Raw genomic sequence first — 26,929 nt, 5'->3', positions numbered from 1 at the left:
AAAACATTCATCTAGGAATTTTGAAACTTCAACTACTTATACTACCTTGATTCAAGATTCTCTTCTTGTTCTTTTCAATCAAGATAAACTTTGTACCAAATGGATCTGGAAACTTTCTTGTCCCCCAAGATATCAACTTTTTTATGGAGAATTACCCATAACTACGTCCATGTAAAGACGAAAATTCTTCTTGACACTCAAGATTTATCATGTGTCATTTGTCAACAACAATTTGAAACCGTAAATCACCCCTTCATTGAGTGTCTTTTTACAAAATATGTGCTCTTTGCTTCTCCCTAGAATATCAATATTATGGAAATAGCTCCTTCATCTTGGATTGACTACGTCATTTATATTGAACACAAGAGTCCAGATAAAGATACTTTTCGGTTAATGGTTTCTTGGTATGCTATTGCCTTATATTACATTTGGTATGCTATAAATGAGAAGATTTTCAAAGATTTAAATATTTCTAATATCTGGGTTATTAGGAAAACTAATTTTATCTTTTAGGCAATTCCAGGCTCTCATCCATAGTTTGATCCGGATATAGACTTTCCTCCTTAACCGTGTTTAAGTCTCAAGCTTTATACTGATTGTCTCATTTTTACTGGTACATGAAAAATTAATCACTCTTTATTCTCCTATGGGATTATTATACTGAATATTCAGTTACACTGTATTCAAATTTTAGGAGGAAGGAAGAAATTACAATCTATAGAAGAAGTTTAACTTTTTGCGATCCATCAAGGAAGCATCTTTGTACAACAACTTGGAAAATCTCACCCAATTTTTGTTCAGACTCTCAAGTTGTAATCAAAGCTTTTCAAAATCAATCATCACTTCATTGGTCGTCTTTAAGACTATTAATAGATACTCATAATCTACTTTCTAGCTTTAGTTCTTTTCAACTTTTGTATATTAATAGGATGTATAATGTTCTTGCTCATCAAGTAGCAAAGTGGAGTAAACATACTATATAGGAACATGTTTCGTTACCTTCTTATCCTCCTTCTGTAAATAGTGTCCAAAACTTTGTAATTTGCTCTTTTTGTTAATATATATTTTGATTTACTTGTCAAAAAAAAATAGATTTATGCCAATAATTTTAACAATATAAACTCATATATTTTAAAATTGGCTAAAAAACAAAAACATTCTTTATTCAAGTGATGGCTAAGCAATTGAACCATTCAAATCAAATTGATAAACTTATGAAGTCATAGTTAGGCAATAAAACTTTTAAAATATAAATAAATATAGAAAATTGCAAAAATGTTAATACTTTATGATACTTTTATTAATCAAATTAAAAAAATAATTGTAATAAAGAGAATTAATTTTATTGATAATGGAAATGAAATACATACTCTAGAACTGACCAAAAATATAATTATTTTTCTATTTGGCAAAGATCAATAGTTTAACTTTTAGGTCAAATGTATTAACATTTAATGTCATAAATAAATAATAAAATATAAAAGTACAAAAATGTTGCAAAAAAATTCAGGCACATGTATAATATTAATTAATTATTATATTAAGTAAAATGTAAGTGTGCCATATTTGAATTATTTTTACACATAAATATAGAAAAATTGAACACATCTATAATTCTATATTTACACTACTATTAAAAATATAAATAAGGTTGTAGAACGTTTTTTAACTAAAATACTCAATTTTGAATTTAGTCTCTATTAGGCTTCTGATTCGCTGAACGATGTAAAAGCGAATTGTTGATTTTTTTTGAGATTTACACTATTGTTCTTTGGTAGTCATCACTTATTATAGTGTAAAAGTGTAAATACAAGTTTTTAGAAGAATATGGGATTTTTATATCGGTTTTGTCAATGGTAACTTTCCATTTAATCTTGATGTAAAACTTGACCATAGTGAAGTTTTATACTCATTTGTGATGTAAAACAACATCACATCCAAACACTAGCGAAAAGTGTAAAACAACATCACATCCAATTGCAGCCATAAGAAAAAAATAATGACTAAACTTATATAATACATACATACATACATACATACAAATTGAAATGAAAGGAAATAAATATTTGATTAAAATTTAAATATTTATATCAAATTCCCGTTAAACAGACTTTGGAGTTAGAGTCGGATTTTGACATAGACCTAATCGTGATCATATTTAAAGTACGTGGGCCCATTCCTTGTTAATCGAGGCCGGATTTGTCATGTATATGGGTAATTGGATATTGGTTACCACCCTCTCTATGCCATCCCACTGATATGTGGGAGTAAGGGTGCAACTTGAGTGGGTCTAACTTGAGCTCAAACCCTAGCCCATAATTTTACATGGGCTGGGCTTAAATTTTTTGTTATTGGGCCCAAAAGTCCAAGCTTTCAAATTTCTTTGGGTTAGGCTTAGGGGTGGCCACGAGCCAAGCTCTTCACGAGCTACTCGAGCTCAGCTTAGTTTCAACCGAGCTTCGAGTCGAGCTCGAGCCTAACTAAATACATATAATAATAATAATAATATTATTATTATTATATATATAATTATATATAATATTTTTATTTTTATATATAACAATAATTAATTATTATAATTCTTAAATTTTTAAATATCAAATAAAAAATATTTTTATATATAATTTTTTTTACTTTTATAAAATATTTTTCTCAAATCGAGCTCGAGCTTACGAGATTTTGACTCGAGCCTTGTACTACCTTGGCGAGTTAAGCTTGAATAGCTAGCTATTCGGCTCAGCTCAACTCGAATCAAACACTAGTTAGGCTCGGATCTAGCCCTTAGAAAACCTGAATCCAATTTGAGTGCAACCTGACCTTATCCCATCTGGGCGGTCTGATTATATATATTGTATATGTGTATAGACATATGCTTAATTATTTCTAACAACCATAAAGAAACATGGATTTGCTTTTCTAATGTTTAGCCAAGTGGCATGACTTTCCCCAACTTCCTCCTTAATTGTCTCTAATTCCTATTTATCTTCTAAATTATCACTAACTCCTATTTATCTCTTAAGTTATCTCTAATTTAGTAGAGAGATTCTCTCTTAAACTATCTCTAATTCCTATTTATCCTCTCCCCCACTTTTTTATTTATATCTATCTAAAGAAAGATTCAATTAAAAAAAATTAGAACTATTTATAACAAAATATTTAACATGACAAAATTTTAAATAGTTAAAATAACAAAATTATGTAATAAATTAAAAAAATCTTGAAAGTAGAAAAATAATTATAATAGAATTCATAATATTCATTACAAAATTAATAACGAATTATGTAATAATAGTACAATTATAATTTTATGGATTATTAAATTCAACAAATAATTAATATTTTAAGAATTTAAATAACAATATTATTATAATAACTAAATAATATTGTAAATAACTAATTTCACTTATATCAATTAATAATCATAGAAAATAACTATCAACAAAATTATATGTGTATATTCATTATATATTTATATATACTATAATTAATATTTAATTTATTTCCAGTAATTATTTATTGTTTTTATAAATATGCTTTAAATAATTATTTATAAATGTATTTTTATTTTTGTTATTTAATAGAAAATTATCAATAATTATTGGAGATTAAACAACTATAATTTAACTTTTGAATTTTAATTTATCGTATTTATTGTATTTTTGTTATAAATTTATTTTTATAATTTATAGATTAATACTTAATAGAGATTAAACTATTATTTAAGATTACACTATTTATTGACAAATTTAGTATATTTTCATTATTTATTATATTTTTGTAATTATTATATTTTTATTATATATCTATTATATTTCCATTATAAACTTATTTTCAATGATTGTGTACATTTGCTATAAATTTTCAATAATTATTGGGGATTAAACTATTGCTATTTATTAGAGATTAGACTATAAATTTAGTTGAAATTAGAAGTGTTCAATGATTGGTTCAATTCATTTGTAGGCTGTTTTGCCAACCAAATCGATCTGGTCAAGTCCTTAATTTGTCACTCAAAACCGATTGTTAGCGAAAACCCACCAACTCGGGTTGTATCGATTTGGGTATATTTTCGGTTTAGTTTCTTTGTTCAAAAGATTTAAACTTAAAAATTAACTTTAAATTTCATAAATTACAATGATATTATTAAAAATAAATCAAAAAAATTAAATCTATGATGTAAAATATTTTAGACTAACAAATATGGGAATTTTCCTATTTCCTGTATTAAAAAAATAAATTTAAAATATAAAATATTAATATATATTTATTAAACCAAAGCCAATCTAAAATACTAGAAAACTGACCAACTCAGGTTGAGTTTGATTAGATTGTTTATTAAAAAGTTAAAATATAAAACAATTATATACTCTTATGTATTTCTATTGTTTAACTTTTGCTTAACAAAGCAGGTCCCCGTCACCATGCCTCTCATTGCTCCATTATCCCCACCCTGCATTCTCTTTGACTTTCTCTCCTCTCCCCTTCCCACCTCTCATTGCTCCATTATCCCCACCATGCCTCTCATTGTCACCCAACTACCTAAAAATATTCTTATAATCTCTCTTCTAAGATATCTCATTTAAACTAATAGAAAAGTAACATGTTGCCCCATTCCCTAATCAATTCCTAAAATGCATCCCCCAATCTATATCCACTCTCCCTCATTTAAAATATTCATATTAATTAATAAATAGTTAAATACGGTTAATATTTAATCCCACCCATATTCAGTGAGTATTAAATAGTATTATTACCAAAAGTTAATAAATGCGGTTAGTAAATTACCAAAAATTAAATATTCTTATTAGTACGGTTAGTAAATTACTAAAAATTAATAAATATTGTTATTAATTAATTCATTAACAACATTTTATAGAAATTGAAAACTCTTTAACTAATTTCTATAAAATTGAGAATTATATTTAACAATTATCAAAAAGTATAAAATTTTAATTATTATTATTATTATAATTAATAACCAAATACAAATGGGGGAACAAAATATTATAATGTTAGAAAAATGAAATTATTAATTAATTTATATTGAAAAATAAAACATAAATTAGTGTAATTTTGTTAGTAAACTACCAAATGAAAAATATATTTAATAACAATTTAAAAAAAATCAAATAATCCCCATAGTTACGCAAATGTAATAAAATTTTCAAAAATTTTCATAAAACCACATTTTTGAAATTAAAAGATATAAAGTATTTGAAAGTTTATTTAAAATGCATTAAATAATTATTGAAAATTATTAGAATATTTTGTAAATTTTAGGAAAATTTATTACATTTGATAGATTTTGGAAAACCATTGAAAAATTATGTAATTATTGAAAATTATTAAAGATAAATGACTGTGGGAAATGGAAAACTATAATTTGAACAAATAATTACACACATTTTATTAAGATAAATTAGTATAATATTGGAAAAAGGAAATTATTGGTTAGTTTATATTAGAAATTACAAGATAAATTAGTATAATTCTGTAAGTAAACCTTTTAAAAATAAAATAAATTATTTAATAAAAATTTAAATCAATTTGAATCAATTTTCAAAATTACACAAGTACAATAATTTTTCCAAAATTTTCATAAAATTACATTTTTTAATATTAAAGACAATTTAGTGTGCTTTTAGAATTTTACCATGTGGTTGGTACTCGATATATCCTTTTGATCATTTATATCATCAAATTGAATATTGGTTGACGGGGACAGTGTTTTCAAAATTGGACCAAATTAGATGGTTAGACAGGAAAAATTGGGAACTGGACACCGTTTCACCTCAAAACCGCTTTTCGTCCAAAAACCGTTTATTTGGTTAGCGAACTGCTGACTTGGGCGATTGAACTATCAACCCGGATAACAGTTTTTGGCCTTTTTTTTGTCAGAGCAGGTCATCCGTTCGGACCGAACAGTTAGGCCGTTCAACCCTAGAACGGTTCCTTATCCGGTCCAATTTTAAAAACCTTAGATGGGGAGTTGGTGCCTTGCCTTGAGTTTGGCTTGGTGTGCGGTATGGCCTGGCCCATGGCCTAACCCATGGATCAACCCAACCCATGGCATGGTACGGGCCCTTGCGGGCTCGAGCCGTGGGCCATGCCAAACTGACTCCCCAAATTATCCTAGAGGAGAGAGGCACAACCCGGAATGCCTTGTGGGCTAGCATGGCACGACTCGCATTTTGTGTAGGCCATATGCGGGTGTCGTGTCGATCCAGCATGGCCCAATTTACACATCTACTTGAACCCACCCAATACTGGGAACGGGACTGGGAAATTCGAGGATTCTTCGTCACTAACGAGGAGTGGGGTGCTTTGCCCCTGAACTCGCCCGACATTGAGGAGTGGTTACCTTGTCATGAACTTGTGTGACACTGGGGATGGGTGCCCTACCTTGAACCCACCACGTTGTTATTCCTATATAATTGCTAATTATTAGTGGAATTAATAATAATGTTAGCTTTTATAATTATTTTTATTTATTTAAAATTAATCAAAATTTTATTTAAAAACAATAAAAAAGATTATTAAAATTACTACAAATGATTAATAAAACTAAATTTATTAAAAATATTTGTTCATATTCAGATTTTTCCGTACATCACACGGGTCCTTGCTCGCAAGGTTCAAAATATTGATATGCCCGATAAGCCCCTATCGACGTATCGGGCGAATTGATACACATTTTGGAGCCATTTTTTTAATTTTTTTCGCAACCGATTTAAGGAAGCCAGTTTAGGTCTCCTCTACCCCTTGAACCGGTCAGACCTTCGATATACTCACCATAGAGGCATATCAAATGGGTCCCAAAATAATAGGTATGAATAGATACCGGCCTATAAGTGTCGATAATTTTAACCTTGCCTGCTAGTATATACATAAACCTGACTCGAATTCGAATTCGAGTGCGGGCTGTGTTCGGGCTGAATAATTCAGATTTGACCTTGGAGTCAGGCTCGGCTTTTAGGCCGAATTCTTAGGATTTAGTGGGTTGAACCGTTGAACTAAAACCCGGCCCAGCCCGCCCGACTTGCAACAACTCTAACCTGAGAGAGTTGGACGTACAAACGGAACTAATCGCTGGCCTTCTCGTTCCCAATTTCATTCAGAAGGCGGGAACGCGCCGCGGAGGTCCGTTCTGACTTCATAGCCCTAGTCCAAATTTGAGATTTCCAATCTACCTGTTGTTCCTTTTTTCTCCTTCTCCTTTCCTTTTCTTTTTTCTTTTTGGGTTTTATCTTCTCTAATTTCTACAGCATCATTGGGGCCTCGATTCTGACGATTTCACGTTCATTGGTCCGTCTGTCCAGGACTTGATCGAGAAATTTCTTCTAATTGCCTTTGTATATTCCGCTGCACTGAATCTCGAAGTACGTACAGTTACTGCAATTTAGCACACAAGTTTCACATTTGTTTGTTTTAGTTATTTAAATCTTCCGGTGGTTTTGATGGGATTCCAGCTTGTCGACGGGATTGGTTTCTAGGGCTTGTAGGGTGATGAGCAGAACTTGCTGGAGCGGCCATGGGTGCTCTGACGAGCAATCGTAAGCGCGGTGATGGCTATTTCAGCTTAAGCCATCCTTTCTCGTCTCCCTATACCCCGGATTCCGACTGGCGAGTTGATCTTCATATATCAAAGAAGCCCAGAATTTCATCCATGCGTCTCAGTCCAGAGCGGCCCTTATCGTCGACGAGCTCAGTATATAGACTTCGTCGTTACCCGGAATTGACTCAGAGTTTCCGGAGGGAAGTTCACGCTCCTTGTAGGAGGCCTAAGTTTGGTCTTCATTTATTAAGTTCTGGTAAAGAATCCTGGCAGGAGGGCAACCAAGGTAGCGGGAAACAAGAGTTGACTGATGAGATGGGGAATTTCTTGTCACGGCAATTGGAGAAGGCGAAAGTTAATGCACTGGGTGCCATAAAGAATCTTGTAAAGGAGAAGGAGGTGATAGGTGTGGAACCAGAATCTTCCAAGGATCTAACTTCTGAAGACTCGAGCATAGAAGAAATTGAAATATTAGATGATGGGCGAGCAGGACTCTCCGTCGTCTCGGACCAGAAGCATCGTGAGTTCTATGGGGATGGATTCTTGCGGGAAGCTTACGCAAAGCTCCCGTGTTATAAGCTTCAGCATTCCTCATCGACGGTATCTGATAGGACTAAAATAACTACACAAGTGGATGCAGCAGAGAAGATGGATTCTCCATCTGTAAGTCATGGGGTCGAAGAGCAGGGGGAGCTTCCTCACAAAAAATTGCACAATTCGGCTGAGAAAAGGAATTCCAGGTTGAGTTTTTTAGGTTTTGAGATCCTATTAAACGAGAAAAAGTTGGCAGCGTTATCCTTGCATCGTCCACCAAAGAAATCAGAGGTATTATTTGCCCTGCTTTTCTAATTCTATTTTTGGTTCTTATGTCTCGTTGTACATCAAAATTCATTAAATAATTGTCAGGCTCTGCCTCGGGAACCTTTTATTCCTCTTACTGACGAGGAAGAGGATCAAGTCTCCAGTGCACTTTCCTTCTCTAATAGGTATGCAGGTGTTGGATATGGTACTTTTCTTTGATTTATGGTTGGATATTGGTACTTTCTCATCATATCTCGTAGCTTTTTGGCAGTGATGTTTTCTTTATTTCTACTCTGCAGGCGGAAAGCCTTAGTTACTCACGAGAATTCTAATATTGAGATTACTGGAGAAATTTTGCAGTGCTTGGGACCAGGCGCTTGGCTGAATGATGAGGTGTGTTTTAATTAAGCTCTTATATATGCAAATTATTAAAATGGTCTGACTACGCACTAGACATTGAATTGTGTAATAGAGTTGTTACATTGTTTCATAAATATGCATTTGCATTATTTTTGTAGGTCATAAATCTTTACCTTGAATTACTGAAGGAGAGGGAAAAAAGAGAACCAAAGAAGTTTTTGAAATGCCACTTTTTCAACACATTTTTCTATAAAAAGGTTGGTTAGTTTCTTCCTTTATTGATCGCCACCTTGTATCTCTAAGGCTTCATGTGAACGTCTTATTGCTGATCAACATGTTTGGAGATAATGTTGCATGGACTATTCTAAATGGATGAAGTAACTCTTGGGGTACATGTCTAGTTCTGTTTCCTTTGGTAACTGTCAAAGGGCTTCTTTCTAAATAGTTATCAAGGAAACTCATTTTAGGATAACCCTCTAAATTACATCTTTAAAAGTTGGTACATCTTCAAAGTACCATTTTGGACTTGCCATTACTACCCTTCCTGACTGGAGAGCCATGCCATATGGCCCATACCATATGCTACAAAGTCTACCTTACCTAGAAAATTTTTGGTAACAAAGATGACAAATTGCATTTATCTTGAGCATTTCTATTGGCATAATTGTGTTAATTTACAAGATATCATGTGTTTGATATTATATGCAATTTTGTGTTGAGTTCTTATAAGTCTCTTTCCCCATTCCCTTTTCATATTGCCTGTTTGAGCTCCCTGAAATGTTGATTCCAACTGTCCAGACAACACTGCATGGATAATGTTCTATCCATGAAAAGAGAACATTCTGATTTGCTGCTAAAGCTTAAAATAGTCATACATTAATTCTGCCATCATTCCCTTTTTTAGACTATGTCTTCTGATTGCAGTTCATTGTTTTATCAGGATATGTAGTCTGACTGCAATTGATAGAGTTTGTTGATAATACTGATTGAAAGAAAAGGTTCACTGATATTTTGCTCTATGTGTGTGGTTCTATCATCTAGTTGATTAGTGGGAGAAGTGGCTATGATTTCAAAGCTGTTAGAAGATGGACTACTCAAAAGAAGATAGGGTACGGCCTTATTGAGTGTGACAAAGTAAAGCTATTTTCCCCTTCATAATGCTTATTGATTACCTGTTCAACTTGTTTGGTCAGACATGGCAATCATCTTTTGATTGGATTCACTAAACCTTTGCAGATATTTGTTCCAATTCATAAAGAGATACACTGGTGCTTAGCAGTTATCAATAAAAAGGATGAAAAGTTCCAATATCTTGATTCACTTCGAGGCGTGGATGGTCAAGTGCTAAATGTACTGGTATGTTTGGCAGGTGCATTTCATTTATGCATATTATTCTTATGCTGTTATTTATTTATGCAGGGAATTCAGAACTATGGATTGTAATCCATTCTATCTTCTTATCTATCTTGCTTTCCCATCCTAGTATTATGTTTCCTTGTGCATTGTTTGTTGGTCCACCTCTTTCTTCATGTGACTCTTTTCTTGTGGCATGTTATGATCAAGGGTCAAAATTTCGATACAATACACCCTGTATTGGGTGTATCGTATTGTATCTTTTGGGTTCTGTAACACCTGTTTACAGGTGTTTCGGGAACCCTCTTTTTTAATAAAAAAAATATATATAAACCTACCCAAAAACCGATTTTTGAAAAAAAAACAAAAAAAGGTACAAAATTGCATGCTTTTTAGTACCGGTATGCCTCTGCCGATACACGGGGGCTTGTTGATACTTTGAACCTTGGTTATGATTCAGAAATCCTTTGAGGCCTTTTCTTTTAGTAAGGAGTTAGTTTCTTTCTGCCACTTCTTATTTTTTATTTATTTTTTGATCAGCAAGAAAATTGGATTATACTAAACTGATAATCTGGATATTACAAGGATATGGTGTATCCACCCATAAGGATTCATTTCAATCCCATTTCAGGAATAAGATTTACAATGGTGACCAAAACATTTGTTGCCTATATGCCCCTTGCTTTGCAAGAGTGTTGGCCATCCCATTTGCTGTCCTTCTTACCCACTTGGAGGTTATGTTCAGCTCCTATATGATGCTCTCTATTTTCCTAAATTCATGCCTATATACCCATGGTAATGTTGCTTTGAATGGCAAAGAAACCATTTGATACTAGATACAACAAGAGAGTAACATGAATAAAGGCTTCAGTTTTTCACACTTATTTTGAAGAAGTGTTCATGCAGTTTATTCCTTTTTGTTTGTGCAAAAAATACCAAAGGTTAGGTCTGTATCCAGTCCACCCCTTCCATGACAGCATGACCCCAAATAGTCAGGATGAACATTGGTTAATGGTCCTTTTTTGGGGTGGGGGTGGTGGTAATAGGGGATTGATATAAGATATGTGAGTTCTATAGGAGCCAAGTAGGTTTGGGATCTAGGGAACTGACTCAAGAAAGAAAACTTGCAGATGCAGGGTTTATTAGAGCAAGTTTGTATGCGCAACTTGATCTAAAAAGGATTTAGGTCAAAATTAGCAATTTGCCATTTTCCCCTCAAATTTGTGAAATTTCTGAAATTCAAGGAATTAAGTCTAGGAATGTAGATTTGTATATATATATATATTGTGTAAACTTTAGGATGAAGGACTGTAAGGGTTGACGAGATGTGGTAGGAATAGGATGCTGGGTAGGTTCTGTACAAAAAGTGAAAACTGACTTTCCTAAATCATCATCATCCAAGCCATATCCCAACTATATGGCGTGACTGGCGTCAGCTACATGAATCTTGTTTTGTCATTCTGTTATATTCTCAAAAAAAAAATCTAAATTCAAAAACAATACATATTTATAGACCTCAGCTGAGCTATTCTTGAACTAATATTAAGCAAAATTACACTACTGCCATTGGAAGTGGTTGTGGATTCTCAGATCCTCTGCTTTATTCTTAAGAAGTCAGTGATGATTCCTTGTCTATGGTATTGGTGGCAGATGGTAGATGATTTTAAGAGAATGAATCTTGTTTTTCATCACATCTTATGTGAAGGAAACAAAGTAACTGATGGACTTGTTGATCTTGCTTGCCATAGCCAATCTTCATATATTTTTGGTCAGTCGAACAATTGCTTACTCATATTCAAAGACTTCTCTGTGGTGATGGCCTCATTATTCCTTTCCTTCTAAGAACTTGAGTTTTTCTTTTATTTATTTTGTTTGGGGGTTTAAGGAATCCTTTTCTGTTTATGATGCATATACATTATATTATTTGAAGGATCCCTTTGTATATAGATTTTCTTAGAGGGATAAGGCTTATATATCCCTCCCTCGTAGCTTTTTCTTTTGATATCAATAAAATCAATGACGACCACCTTTCACCAGGAGTAAGTAAAAAGCAGTACTGCCATTGGGTTCCTTTCTACCATAGCCAATCTTCATATATTTTTGGTCAGTCGAACAATTGCTTACTCATATTCAAAGACTTCTCTGTGGTGATGGCCTCATTATTCCTTTCCTTCTAAGAACTTGAGTTTTTCTTTTATTTATTTTGTTTGGGGGTTTAAGGAATCCTTTTCTGTTTATGTTGCATATACATTATATTATTTGAAGGATCCCTTTGTATATAGATTTTCTTAGAGGGATAAGGCTTATATATCCCTCCCTCGTAGCTTTTTCTTTTGATATCAATAAAATCAATGACGACCACCTTTCACCAGGAGTAAGTAAAAAGCAGTACTGCCATTGGGTTCCTTTCTACCAAAGAAACATCTCTAACTCTTGTCCCTTTATCTCTTCTATCTGGGTGTTTTTCTGTGATCTTTTCGGCTGCAGGTGGATCCCTCCCAAGGAGGTGGCGGAAATTTTCAGGCCCAACTTCCCAAGGCAATCAAAGAAAAGAGGAAGACTGATGTGGAGAGTTACTAAGGCTGCAACTGTGTGGGTGGTCTGGGAGGAAAGGAACAACAGAATTTTCAATGGCAAAAATAGATCTGTAGAGTAGATTATTGAGACAATAAAAGTGAAGGTTGCATTCTGGATTAAAAACACGGAGTGCTTTCAGAATTTCACAGTGACTGATATTCTAAGAGCTTGGAAGGAGATAGCACAACCCTCTAGAATCAAAGACAGCATAATAATGGATTGGAAATCCCCACAAGGTAGTAAAGTTAAGTTGAATTTTGATGGAAGCTTGTTGGGCAATCCTGGTATGGCAGGTATTGGTGGGGCAATTAGAATTTTGGAGGACAGATTGCTAGCCTTTTACTCTGGGCCAATTGGTGTGGCTAACTCCATTAAAGCTGAATTATTGGTTTTACTACAAGGTCGTAGGATAGCTAAGCATTTGGGCCTGAGACAAGTTGAGGTCGAAGGGGATTTCAAAGTTATCATCTCTTGGGCAAGAAATAACACATATTCCATGGACTCTCAAGAATGCTTTCAAGGAAATAGAAAGGGCTGCAGGAGAGCTGAATGCTGAATTTAAGTGGGTTAGAAGAAGCACAAGTGGGCTAGCTGACTCCCTTGCTAAACAAGGGGTAGATAGGCAGTAATTGTTTTGGGCATCTTTGTAACATAGTGTCGGTGGTTGGGCTGATATTATGGTCATTAAATTAAACTTGTAATGTTTTTTTCACTTATTTCAATTTAATTTAATACAATATAAATTTTATCAATAAAAAAATACATCTCTAACTCCTAATGCAACCAACCATGTCAAATGAAATGTTAAAACATAGTAATGACTCAACTAAGAAAGTCACCAGGCTAGAGTGTGCATATATGGTAAAATTACCAAAATATACCCTGTAGTAGAAAAATGCCAAAACCATAGAAAGGGATTGGATATTATATATAGCTTTTTTTATTGTTAACTTGAAAACTTCATTGATTTATGAAAAAGAATGTGTAATTTATTGATTTATGAAAAAGAATGTATAACAAATAATTTGGGTGCTAGGCTAGCCCCATCTATCTAATCCCTGATTTCGTCATAACTTGTTTTACATTCAACCCCTGTGGGAAATAATTCCCCAGTACAAATTGCTTCTATTTACCCCCTTGTTTAGCCAGCTCTGTCTCCCCAGCCAAAAGTATGGTTTCTCCCATGTCCATATATCCAAGGATCGGGAAGTGGATACTATATTAGCGAAATTATTGTTTATTTTGTTTTTGTCCGAATTAGAATTTGTAAGGCATTATGAACTTGCAAGGCTGAAGAAATATGCTTTTCTCTATTGTTGTATGTAATGTTTCAGGCTAGGTACTTTGTGGATGAAGTGAAGGATAAAAGTGGGAAAGAAATAGATGTGAGTTCTTGGAAGTATGAATATGTTGATGACCTTCCTGAACAGGAGAATGGGTATGTATGCTATTCCCAAACTTTGTCAATGTGAAATGAAGTAAATGGAATCCAAATGGGAGCATTTTTTATAATTTTATTAGTGATAGGTTATAAAACAACAGAAATATTTGTAATAAAGTTGTGAACAGTATCAAGGTGATAGAATAAAAAAAATCAAAAGCATACGCTTCAGAGAAAGAAAGCTTTTTCTTTGGGGGGGGGGATTGGAAAATTTTCGAGAGGTCTGTATTTGGACTGGGACGGTTGGTTTATGATGCCTTATCACCTTAGGTTGCACCTTTCTGCTTTTCTTTTTAATGAATTCTCTTTTTTCTTTACTATAAAAAAGATTGGGAAAATTAATGCTGAAGTTTCACTCTTTACATTTTTTCTATTTGATCTTAGAAAAAGAATAAAGAAAACCATATATGATAAGCCATGATATTTGGTAACTTTAGATAACAAAAGAATTCAAAAGAAAGCAATATACACAAAGAAATCTCAGATAATATAACTGTAGGGTTTTTAGTTTTCTCATTGGCTATACAGTAAAAAGTGATGAGTCTCTCTCATCTCTCTCTCCCCCCTCTGGGCTTCCGTCTGAATAATTCAAGTTTTGAATTTTGAAATGAAATGAAAAGTGAGGAGTGGGAAATGGGAAATGGATTCCAAGACAGAATTGATTAAAGTTCCAAGGAGTGAACAGTATATTCCGAATTGCTCTGTGATCTTGTTTGTGGTCCTCTATACTCCCTCCTAAGCACCAGCTTAGCCAGTTGGCCCTCCTTAAAAAAATCCTATTTTTAACTTTTTAAATAAAAAATGTTATTTATAAAAAAAATAATGTGCAGAACAATCTTAGAAAACATGGTTGCTGTCTTACTATTTTGTGCAAAATAAAATAGAGTATGGTAAAGTTTTTTATGAATACGTTAGCAAATATATGAAACCTCCAAACTTGATTTCTTGGATAGAAATTATGAAGATGTTTCTGGTTAAATTTTCTCAAAAAAAGAAATTATGAAGACGCTACCACAAGGGGTTTTCAGGGTTGTTGTGGGGTTGGGAGGGTTTTCCGGGACTCGAAAGGAAAGATCTTAGCAATATATTCAGGGCCACTAATAGATGGTAATGCATTGAAAGCAGGGATGTGCGTTTACTCCATGGGCTAAAATTTTGTAAGCAATTTGGTTTCCACAACATGGAGGTGGAAGGAGACTCACAGGTGGTCATTTCATGGACAAGAGGTAGCTCCCAAGTCCCATGGGTCTATAGACATACTTTCTGGGAAATAGAAAGTATATCACGGGAGCTGAATGTTGTCTTTAAATGGGTGAGAAGATCAGCAAATGGGATGGCAGATGTATTAGCCAAACAAGGGACAACGAGGCACCAAATGTTCTGAGCAAAATTATAAATTATACAGAGTGTCTCTAAGGTGGAAATTCCACCTTTTGTAATACTTGAAATTGATATTATTAAAACCTTCTTTCTTAATGATCAGAAAAAAAAGACATTACCACAAGGGGCCATTGCTTGGTGCAATGGTAAAATCTTGGGCTAACAAGTGCAGAACACAAGTTTGAGTCTGAGAGAGTTCGCTTTGTGCACCAAAAGAAAAAAAAAGGTTAGATCTGTCTCCAGTCCACCCTTCCAAAGTCCTAGGTCAGTATTGGGTAATGACCATTTTATTACCAGGACAAAGAAAGCAACCATTGGCTTCTTCTGTATCTTTTCTTTTTCATATTTATCCTTGTCTGAAGTTACGGTTTATTTCAAAAGAAATTTGGACTAGAAGAAATTGTTTATTTCATAGCTTGCTTTTCTAGTTCTATTTAATTTGACTCAGCTACTTGATAACACTTCTGTTTTTGTTTTTTTTTGATGAATAAAGTTGAAATTTTATTGATATAAAAAATAAATAACAGTTACAAGCATCCCAAGGAGAGGCGCGAGGTGCAGCCTCACACTTGAAGAAAAAGCAGCAAGAGATTTATAACTGTGCCCAAAACAACTGATCCCTCATTACCCCTTGCTTGGCTAAAGAATCAGCCAAACAATTAGCTTCCCATCCCACCCATTGTATAATCAGATTCATATGTTGTGTTAGCCATTTGAACTTCTTCATTTCATCTCTATAATACCATATTACTGAATCCGGATTCTTTATCCAGCCCACCACCACCTTAGAGTCCCTTTCTATCACCAAGTTTTCAACATTCATCTCTTTTGCTATCTGGACACCTTGTAATACTCCATATAACACACTTCTGTTTTTGTTTTTCTGAAGCAGTATCTTTTAAGAATCTTCCCTTCTATTTTATTTCATATTTCCGTTGAAGCAAGTGATCCATTCTCAAGGCTTGCATGTTTTACATTCTTGGAAAGCATTTTTGGTTGATCACATTTTGTGCCTATGGCCAATTTGTATTGACCATACATAATGCTGCTTACACATACAGCTTGGTGTCCTCTTGGTTTGATTTAGCTTAATAATAATAGACTCTTTGCCTACCTATTGGTGGTTGAACCAATACAATTATCCCTATAAGATACTTTTTACCCATGTATTAATGGTTGAATCAATAACCAATCTTGGTTTTGTTAAACAATTATTTACGACTCAACTAACCAAAAAAAAGGACCAAGACTCGAATGGCTGTGGATTTGAGAAGGGGCATAACAGTGGATAGTTCTTTATGTCTTCTCTGTGAAGTGGAGCAAGAGTCAAGCAATCATTTGTTCATTCAATGTGAATACACTACCAGGGTTTGGTCTCATTTTATGAAGGCTATACAGTGGAAAGGATACCACCCTTTTCCTGTTATTGATTTGATGAGGGGGATGGCACGTGAAGGGTATGAACGAAGTGGGCAAGGCAGTAAGGGCCATGTTTGCTGTAGCTATTATCTGGGCAACATGGTTTGGAAGAAATGATTGAAGTCAACTAAGGATATAATCTATCTCTTTTTTGTCTTAATCAGGGACTGGCTTTTTGTTAGCAAATGTCTATAGAATTGTTTTGCTGTACTTAATGGGCTTGATGTACAGAATCTCTTTGTACTTGGTTGTTTGTAGTTATACTTGGTACAATACAATGCCTAGTCTTTTTCAAAAAAAAAAAAAAAGATAAAATGCTGTGGATTTTCTTTCTTGATATTGCTTTCTGTTGTGGATTTGCATCTGTTCATCAGGGTGTAAGTGAAAGACTTTTCTGCTCCGTGACAGGTGGGACTGTGGTATGTTCATGATCAAATATGCTGATTTCTACAGCAGAGGTATAGGGCTATATTTCAAGCAGGTAAATTTCTTTTAATGCATGGCTTATTGTGTTTCCATCACGTATATAAAGTACAGGTTTCCTAGATTAGTCATTTGGGGAAGAGATCCACATTACAGGAACTTCATGCATGACTGCATAGTTGATGACTCGAAAATGGAAATTGTGTTTCCTTGTCTGGGATGAGCTAATTTCACGGTAGCAGTTAACTGCTACTGGCTGGAGCTACTCCCTTGAATGAAAGCCACTTGAAAAAAGTTCCAATTAATGTACGATTATGCCACTTGATGATAAAAGATTGTAGGATAATGCCATTGATGTGTATTGGGGGAGTAAACCCTTGGCCTCTCCTGGGTTTCCCTATGGCCAAGGGCATTCCAAATTGGCCCTGTTATTGTTTCCATAGGCCGTGGGATGGATTGTATAAGGAGGATTGGAGGAAGCTGAGGTATCAATTGGAGAAGAACATGACAGTAGTTGGAAGATGGCGGCCTGAGGTACAATTGAAGTGAAGAGCTTTAAGTTTGAAGAAGGAAATGGTGTCTTGAAGGTCAGAGAGAGTAACAGGGCGACAATTTTGTTAACGAAGGAGGCCATAGTATGGGTGAAAGGTTTTGTTGATGGTGCTGTTAATTCATGCAAAGAGGATGGTTGGACAAACTCCTTGTCAGTTCCTGGCAAGACCTTTGCAATTGAATTGAGAAGGAACAACAAAGGTTGGTTTATAACAGTGACTGAGTTTTTTTTGGAAGAAATGGAAAACAAATGGTTTGTGTGATAGAAGGGAAAAGGCAGTGGGTGGTTGGCTTTTGTGGGGGAGTTGCAGTCCTTCCTTGTTGCCTCGGCTAGAAAGAAGTCAGAGGAAGTGAAGGCATCTGGTCTGAAACCCAAGGATCAAGGAAGGAAGACTCAGGAGGAGGGAGATATGGTGGAGACTACAGGGAGTGTAAGAATGCAAGGCTTTGGGCCTCTGGGCGTGGTGGTTGCATGTTCGTCTAATTACCAGAGAATATGGGTAGGAGCAGGGACGGATGAATGGAAAAAAAGAATGGTATTAGTGGCTGATAAGGGAGTTAGAGATTGGAAGGAAGTACTGAATGCAGTTGCAGGGGAGATAGGCATTGGTAATGAAGCAATGATTTTCCCGTTTACAGAAACTAAGGCCGTTCTTGATGTAGGCGACCAGGAGTTAAGCTTCAAAGCAGTGGTTGTGGATGGAGGCATTATACAGGTCCAGAACTGGAGCCCAAGCTGTAATGAAGTTGCAGTTCAAGATGGATGCACCAGGCTGAAGTTTATTGGTCTTCCTTTCAACCTCTGGCGAGACTCTGTTCTTGAACATATTGTTCAGAGCTTCGGAGGGGTGCTGTTGCAGACTGACAAAAGTCATTTGGGTGCCGTGGAGATTAAGGTCGCCGGAATCAAACATGAGAAATTGCCCAGGCTCTTTGAAATTTGTTCAGATGGTGTGTGGTATAAGGTGTGGGTGGCATCAGAAGTTGAGCAGTTCTGGTGGGGAAGGTCTCCCAAGGTTGAAGACGAAGCTGAGTTGGCAGGGTGGTGGACACATGGAGGAAAGATAGTGGGGTGCGAAAAGGAAATGTAGGGAGGAACTAATAAGGCATTTAATCAGTCGTCTGGGGTATTCCAAACGACTCACATGCCTGTAAAGGAAATAAATTCGAATTCATTTGAATTAATCAATGTCAGGGCGCGCCACTTTTCCTCTGCTGACGTGGCAAAGAAGCTTAAAGGACAGAATAGGCGAAATGCATGGTTCGAGCCGCTTAAAATGATGGGCGGGTTGACCATTAAACCGAGAGGCATTTTAAGTGACACGTGGGTCGGGGCAAGGGTTTGGGAAAGGCAGCGATGGTAGATAAAAAATTCGGTCTATCATCTTCATTCGTGAGTTTTGCTGATGAGAAGTTGCAGTGGCGGAGAGAAGGCAAACAGGGTGGTCTGCAATGGATGCCTTACGGAAATCTGCATAATCATACCTCAGTGCAATGTTTCTCAGAGAAATCGAATCCAAGGTATGCAAGAGAAAGAAATGAAGAGAGGGAGGAGGTGGACGAAGGCTGGGTGCGCTGTAGCGTAAACGACAAAGATTTGGGTGAGAGTTCGGACGAAGGTACAAGCATCGGAAGTGTGAACGATGGTGGCGGCTGTGATGTGGGTGAGATGGGTATGCTGAATTGTGCAAATCTTTTTCAGGGGGACTTAGAGGAGAAACAAATGTATAGTCCAGATGGCCAGGAAGGTTTGGTAGATGATGGAAGCAAGTTTGGGTCTTGTGAAGCAAATGGGGATAAAGAGAGTAGCCGGAATAACCCATTCCCAAGATTTCAGATTGTACAGGGCGCAAAAGAAGGGGATAACCGGGAGAACCTGAGGCAGAGCAGGAATATACTAATAAGGGTGAACCAAGGGTAGAGAGGAGAGTTTGCCATGTTGTCCAAAGGACAAAAATGCTTTTCAACCAGCCCAGGGAGACAATTATTGACCAATCCTCTGAACAAGGAAGGAAGGCTGGGAATAATGTCCTGTGTACTTTTCCAACATGCCAATCAAACCCAGGTAATCATGTAAATTCTTTTTGTGCTACTAATGTTGCTTCTGTGTCCTATGTGCCAGATTCTGCTCCCATTCCAAGTCCAGTAGCTCATGTATGTGTAGCTAGTCAAGATGGTGGGTCTTATAAAGTTATGGAGAAGGGATTGATGGATTGTGAGGAAATGGTGGAAGGAAGATATAGGAATGTGAAAGTATGGGAAATTATTGAAAAAATCTTCAGTGAAGTTGAACAGAACATGATGAGGAGGAAGGATTTAGATGAGAGAACAGGGGAGGGATCAGTTGAGAGGGGAGAAGGAGAGGAGGGGAGAAATGGAGAGGAATATATAGAGAGAGGATAGTGGTGGAGGGATCTAACAGAGAAGACATGATAGCAGACTTTGTGGGGAATTCAAAATAAAGGAGATAAGAGCTTCGGGGTAAAAGGAGATAGAAGGAAAAGGGGGGAGTAGTGGTGAGTTGAAGTAGGGAGCTAAGGAAGGAGTGAATACGAATATACTTAGTTGGAATGTGAGGGGCATAGGAAGTGCGATGAAAAGAGCTACGATCAAAGATGTAATAAAGAGGTATGACCCAGACATTGTTTTAATGCAGGAATCCAAGAGAACGGAGTTTAATAATAATAGATGGGCAAGAAGTGTTTGGAAAGCTAGAGCAATTAGTTGGGTGGCTGCTCCCTCTTGGGGTGCTTTAGGGAGGATAGTGACAATGTGGAAGAGGGGACGCAGTTGAAGGATTGGAGGAACTAATCGGAAAATACTCAGTCTCACTGAAGTTCAAGCAGCAAGAGGATGGATTTGTGTGGGTGCTCACAAATGTTTATGGACCAAATGACTATAGAGAGAGAGAAAAGAATTATGGGAGGAGCTGGATGATATTAGAGGGCTATGAGATGGTCCTTGGTGTGTGGGTGGGGACTTTAATGTGATAAGATTCAAGGAGGAAACCAATAATATCAATAAAAGAGTGACAACTAGTATGAGGAAGTTTAACTGGTTTGTGGATGCCTTTGAACTTAAAGAGATTCCCTTAGCCCATAAGACATTCACCTGGTCAAATCTTCAAGAAAGCCCCATCTGATCCAAGCTGGATAGGTTTCTGTTCTCTTTGGATTGGGAAGAACATTGGGGGAATTTAGACTCTAGGGTTCTTCCTAGATTGACCTTTGACCATTGGCCTATTGTGATATGTAAGGAGTAGAGGAGTGGAGGACCTTCCCCTTTTAGGTTTGAAAATATGTGGTTACTACATCCGGGGTTTACTAAAAGAGTAAGGGAGTGGTGGAGTGAATGCAACCCAATGGTGGAATGGGAGGGGATGAGATTCCATAAAAAATTACAATTTTTGAAAACAAAGATCAAGGAATGGAATCAATTGGAGTTTGGAAGGATTGAGGAAAGAAAGAGAACTTTGATGGACCAAATTGAGAGCTTAGATGTGAGGAAGAGAGGGGAGAGTTTGGAGAGGCAGCCAAGGTGCATAGAAAAGTCTGAGAAGACAGTTAGAGGACTGCCTACCTTAGGAGGAAATAAGTTGGGGGCAAAAATCTAGATGTAAATGGCTGCAAGAGGGGGATAGGAATACCGGGTTCTTTCATTCTCTAGCTAATGGAAGGAGGAGGAATTTTATTTTCAAACTGGAGGTGGATGGAGTTGAATTTACACACCAAGATGAGATTGCAGGGGCCTTTGTAGGGCATTTTAAATCTATCTTAAGGAGGCCTGTGAGTAGGGGGTGTGGGTGGAAGGTTTAGACTGGCCATATGTGGGGGTTGATAATTGGAGAAGATTGGAAAGAAGGTTTGAGTTGGAAGAAATTAAGGAGGCTGTTTTTTTTATGGATAAAACAAAAGCTCTAGGTCCAGGTGGGTTTACAATGGCTTTTTATCAAGATTGTTGGGATACTTTGAAAGATGATCTGCTGTTGGTGTTTGAGGAATTTCACAGGAAAGGAGTGGTTAACTCAGGTGTGAATTCCACCTTTTTAGTTGTGGTTCCAAAAAAAAAAGATGCATCCCACCAGAAGGACTTTAGGCCAATCAGTTTGGTAAATAGTTTGTATAAGATTCTGGCTAAGGTGTTATCTCTGAGATTGAGGGAAGCATTGCTAGATATCATTACACCAAATCAAGGAGCCTTTTGTGTGTGGAAGACAAATTATTGACCAAATCCTAATTGCTCATGAGAGTGTTGAGATTTTCAAAAAGGATGTCTAGGGGTCTCATTAGAGGATGGAGAGTTGGAAGGGAGGAAACCCCCCTCACCCACCTATAGTTTGCAGATGATACAATTTTGTTCTGTGAAGGAGGAAACTTGGGGTATGTTAGGAACTTGAAACTGGTGGTACTACTTTTTGAACGAATGTCAAATTTGAAGGTGAACTTTGAGAAGTTGTGTAGTGGTTGTGAATTTGGAGGAGGAAGAAACTAGGGAGAGTGTAGAAGTGCTAGGGTGTGAGGTCACAGGATGACTGTTGAACTACTTGGGATTGCCATTGGGTGACAACCCAAAGAGGGAGAGTTTCTGGAATCCGGTGGTGGAAAGGTTTGAGAAGAGACTTGCATCTTGGAAAAAGAACTATCTTTCTCTTGGAGGTAGGATAGCACTGATTAAGGCAACTCTAGCAAATTTACCCATTTATTTCCTTTCAGTGTTCAAAATCCCAGTAAAGGTTGCTAACAGGCTGGAAAAGATGATGAGAGACTTCCTTTGGGAAATCGGGAGAGGAGAAGAGGGACCATAGGGTAAGCTGGAAGGTGGTGACCAGGAGTAAAAACAATGGTGGTTTAGGGCTTGGGAACATTAGAGAAAGGAATTTGGCACTCTTGGGGAAATGGTTGTGGAGATTCCCACTAGAGAAGGATAAATTATGGGCCAAAATAGTGGTAAGCATTCATGGGCTGGAGTTAAACGGATGGGATGCTGGAATTCTGGCTAGGACCACAAGCGCCTTGCCTTGGAAAGCCATTCATGACTTATTACAAGTTTTCTCCCCTCGTATCAGGTATTATTTGAACTCAAGTAACTCCATAAAATTCTGGGAACAAACTTGGGTGGGGAATGCACCTCTTAAGGACTAGTTTCCTTCCTCATATGCACTTTCTGATTTTAAAAATGAGCCAGTTTCCTCCTTCTTGACCCCTTCCTCTTCCATTTCTGGGTTTGATTGGAATTTGGGTCTTAGAAGGGTTGTGAGAGACTCCGACCTGGACAGTATTTCGAGTCTCCTCTTTCTTCTTGATAATGTTTTCTTGGACCCTACTAAGGATGACTCTAGAACCTGGACCCCCACCCCTACTGTTTTTTTCCCCTGTGCCTCTTTCTTTAAAGTTCTATGCCAGCCCTCCAATCCTGTAACCCCCCTTTCCCTGTTAATGAGGTTTGGTGTAGATCAATTCCTCCTAAGGTTGGTAGTTTTTGTTGGGAAGCCTTTCTGGAAAGATTCAACACTGGTGATCTACTCCAAAATAAGAGACCCAGTACTTGTTTGTCCCCTCATTGGTGTGTTCTTTGTAAAGTTGATGGGGAGATTGGTTTTCATCTTCTGGTGTTTTGCCAATTTGCAAAGTCTATTTGGGAGTGAACTTTATCTCTTTTTGGGAGTACTTGGACTCTTCCATCAAATTTGTAAGACCTTTTTGCTCATTTTTTCAGGTGGCATATGAAAAGGGGAAGGACTATGTGGAGAGGACTGAGGGCAGCAGTATGCTGATCTTTGTGGGAAGAAAGAAATTCCAAAATCTTCTCTGATGTAGAGAGAGGTGCTGAAGAGTTGAGGGCCCTGATCCACATAAGGGTTATTCAGTGGATGAAGTCCCTAGAGCTGTTCACAGAATATACAATAGATGACTTGCTGAGGAAGTGGGGTGAGATTGCTAGCTGTACCCAGATTAAAGCAGGGATGAGTGTGTCTTGGACTCCCCCACCTGTGGGTTTCATGAAACTAAACTTTGATGGAAGTAGCAAAGGGAACTCCGGACAATCAGGGATTGGGGGTGTCTTCAGGGATGAGAATGGGGTTGTTTTGGCCATGTTTTTAGGCTCAATTGGAGTGGGTGACTCTCTCAGAGCTGAGATCCACACAGTTTTGGAAGGTGTTCAGAAAGCTAGGGAGATGAAAATCAGAAAACTCATAATTGAAGGGGACTCGGAGGTGGTGGTTGGGTGGCTGAACAAAGAAGATAGCGGTTTATGGAGTTATAGTAATTTGAAGAGAAAATTCAGATGGCTGGTTTGAGAAATGGAAGTTAAAATTAGTTGGGTAAAAAGATCAGCTAATTCTTTTGCTAATGGGCTAGCTAAACAAGGGGTGGATAGGGATGTCATGTTCTGGGCAAAGTTGTAATTTAGCTTTCTTCTTTTTCTGTTCTCTCTTTCTCTCTTGTTTCCTCTCTTGGGGCTCTTGATGTAGCTGGAAGATAAGAAAGTTTGTCTTCCTCTCTGTAATTTATTGTGATAATTAATGAATTGTGTTATTGATAAAAAAAGGATTGGAGGAAGCTGAAGTTATGCTAGCTTTCTTACCACATGAAGAGATGGCATGAGTAGTCTACAAAACCTTCTCAGTTTGCCAGGTGCACAATGCTTTCCATGTCAGTGTTTTACATCCTAAAAGTAGTTACTAAAGCTTTTCAAGTTGAAAGCCAAGACACAACCCCTTTGTGCCATTGCTGAGAGCAACATGGTGCAAATTTATAAGTTCTAACATGGATGGAGGGGTGGGTTGTGAAACAACTGCCCTGTACAATATCCAACAAGCAAATGATACATAGAGAATAACCCATTGCGTGTATAGATAATGAGTTTCATGTCATAGGAATATTAAATATGGAAGCCTAAGTGGCTGTTTAAATTGTAAACTATCTTCTTTTGACCATTTTATTTGTTGAAAGATCAACCTAATGGATATCTCACATATGGTGAAAAGAGAGGTATATGCTACCTGTAAGTGGTTCTGAAAATATCAACCTAAGTGGTTCTGAAAGTAAGCTGTAGTCTACAGTATCTAAATCTGACATACTGATATGAAATAGTTGCTGCTGGATAGGAAAACATGTTCTTGAAAAAATTGTTAGTTGAACTGATGCCTGAAGGAGAATGAGATAGAAGCAAATAGATTAATGCTGATTTGAGAAACTGATGCTGGAAACAGTGCAACGTATGTTTCTAGTGAAAGCAAAAAAAAATTAGCTGTTATGCCGAGAAAAAGGTATATTCATTTTTTATGGATAGATGATTCATTCTGGATATGGTTGCTGTAGGAGTCTGGGAGGACTGGTGAAACAGGAACTGAGACAGGATATGATGCAGAATGTTTGTGTAGGGCTTGTTCCATTAACTTAAATAGGACCATTATTTGTGACTTGGGTCACAATCTTGCAACTATAAAACCTGAGAAAATTTAAGCGAGAGCGCTACAATGCCTGTTGCTTTCATCTTCATTGTCTCTGTCCGCTGCTGACATCATTTCTGCTTTGGGTCATTGCACATTGGTAGAGCAGATGGTTGTGATTAAGAGGGAAGTGCAACTGATAAAAGGTGCCAAGGGGAAGGAGAGGAACATAGTGACCAAATAAATTGTACTACATGTATTTTTTGGGGAAAGGGGTGTACCAGCCCAAGCCTAATTAATCTCACAGTACTTCCACATCCTTAGATGATTACTAGTTGGTTCTGAAACTAAGGTTGCTGAAACACACTTAACATTCCTTGCCTCTCTTTTCATTTATTTCTCCCCAAATATCACCCCTTGGATGTTCTCAATTATGTTCCTTGGGGCAATACCAAGTTAGACATTTTAATGAAAAACATGGATATTCTGCTTCAAGAAAAGTTAACAAACCTATGGGGTGAACTTGAATCCATGTCTACCTCTTTTATTTTGCAGGAACACATGCCATATTTTCGGAGGAGAACTGCCAAGGAGATTCTGAGATTAAAAGCTGAGTAATCCATGAAGATGAGCACCCAAGTTGATATCACCAAGCGCCTAACATATATAATGGCATCAATAGGGTAAGGAGAAGCGAAAAGTGATGAGCTCACCATGATAGGAGATGCCTTACTCCTGTTCAGTTGAGGTCCTGGAGTGACTTTCATGGGGTCTGAGATTCCACATGTGGTTCACTTTACCTGGTAAGGCTTAATTATTGATGTAGAGGGTGGGATGGTGTGGATTGTATATTCTATGTATTTGTGAGAGTAATGGTGCCGGGAGGACGTATCTGATGTTGGAGAGGTAAATTGTCATGGGCGGCCTATATTTTTGTTTTTTCTTTTCCTTTTCCTCGTATGATGATTATTATTAAATTGTCTTCCACATTTTCCAGTCATTTATGCAAGTTTCTGATTCTTGTTTTCTTGCCCATTTGTAGACGAGAGAGAAGACTCACTCAACTTTTGGGGTCTTGTTTTTAAAGACCGAGACTTTGCTTCGCGTTGCGGTCTACCGGGCTGTTTAAAACAGCTGGGAAGGCTATTTTCAATGCAGAAAATATCAAAAGTTTCATTTGGATCTTCCTGATTTTTTGGCATTTTCAGTCTTTTTGCACGCTCATCATTGGGTTTTTTGGTCTCTGTGATACTGATAACAAACGGGGAAAAGCCATTTTTTTGTCTTTTGAGCTTCTTGCAGACCGAAAGAAATGCCCAAAACCACCTCAATAATGTTGTCATCTTCTCAACCCCGGATTAACAAATAATATTGTCAGCTTCTCCATTATGACAGCATGGATTTTCCCTTGTTGCAAAGACGATTTCAAGATGCGCATCCCAATATGCTTTGGAGGCAAAGTTCAAAATATTTAAATGTATCGGTGCATGTCGTATGATTGACCCAGATAGTCAGATCATTTGGCACAAAAATAGTTCAGGTCAAGGTTTTTAAAACCGAACCGCACAACCAACCGTTCAGGGTCCGGTTCTTGGGTCAAACAGTCCAACCGTTTGAACTGAATGGACAGCTCGTTCTTACAAATGAAATAAAAAAAATCAAAAAACATCTAAAA

At 36.7% G+C, this 26,929-nt stretch overlaps 1 protein-coding gene across 9 annotated transcripts; it reads left to right on the top strand.

Moving 5' to 3' along the window:
• Window positions 1-7,063: 7,063 nt before the first annotated feature.
• Window positions 7,064-26,289, top strand: ESD4 (Cysteine proteinases superfamily protein). 9 transcript variants are annotated; one of them, XM_088903909.1, is made up of 11 exons: window positions 7,064-7,140; window positions 7,320-7,379; window positions 7,470-8,380; window positions 8,462-8,541; window positions 8,656-8,749; window positions 8,875-8,973; window positions 9,758-9,850; window positions 9,953-10,072; window positions 13,981-14,084; window positions 17,295-17,367; window positions 23,577-23,788. In XM_088903909.1, the coding sequence occupies exons 3-11, from the start codon at window positions 7,532-7,534 to the stop codon at window positions 23,670-23,672; spliced, it is 1,608 nt and encodes a 535-aa protein (XP_088760035.1). In that variant the 5' UTR covers window positions 7,064-7,140; window positions 7,320-7,379; window positions 7,470-7,531; the 3' UTR covers window positions 23,673-23,788. The 9 variants fall into 9 exon arrangements, with proteins under 9 accessions (XP_088760035.1, XP_010269541.2, XP_088760034.1 ...); XM_010271239.3 differs by lacking the exon at window positions 23,577-23,788 and adding an exon at window positions 25,810-26,289 and having other exon boundaries at window positions 7,073-7,379; XM_088903908.1 differs by having other exon boundaries at window positions 7,073-7,379.
• Window positions 26,290-26,929: the final 640 nt, after the last annotated feature.

Source organism: Nelumbo nucifera, chromosome 4 (genome assembly GCF_055504915.1).
Source record: "Nelumbo nucifera cultivar China Antique chromosome 4, China Antique-T2T, whole genome shotgun sequence".
NCBI classification, from domain to species: domain Eukaryota; kingdom Viridiplantae; phylum Streptophyta; class Magnoliopsida; order Proteales; family Nelumbonaceae; genus Nelumbo; species Nelumbo nucifera.
This window is presented reverse-complemented; position numbering and strand designations above follow the sequence as displayed.

Bases quoted from the DNA above. Each gene is read 5' to 3' on its own strand.
- ESD4 (XM_088903909.1), top strand. From the start codon at position 7,532: ATGGGTGCTCTGACGAGCAATCGTAAGCGCGGTGATGGCTATTTCAGC. The intron at 8,381-8,461 runs GTATTATTTGCC...AATAATTGTCAG, and splicing joins GTCCACCAAAGAAATCAGAG to GCTCTGCCTCGGGAACCTTT. The intron at 9,851-9,952 runs GTAAAGCTATTT...AAACCTTTGCAG, and splicing joins GCCTTATTGAGTGTGACAAA to ATATTTGTTCCAATTCATAA.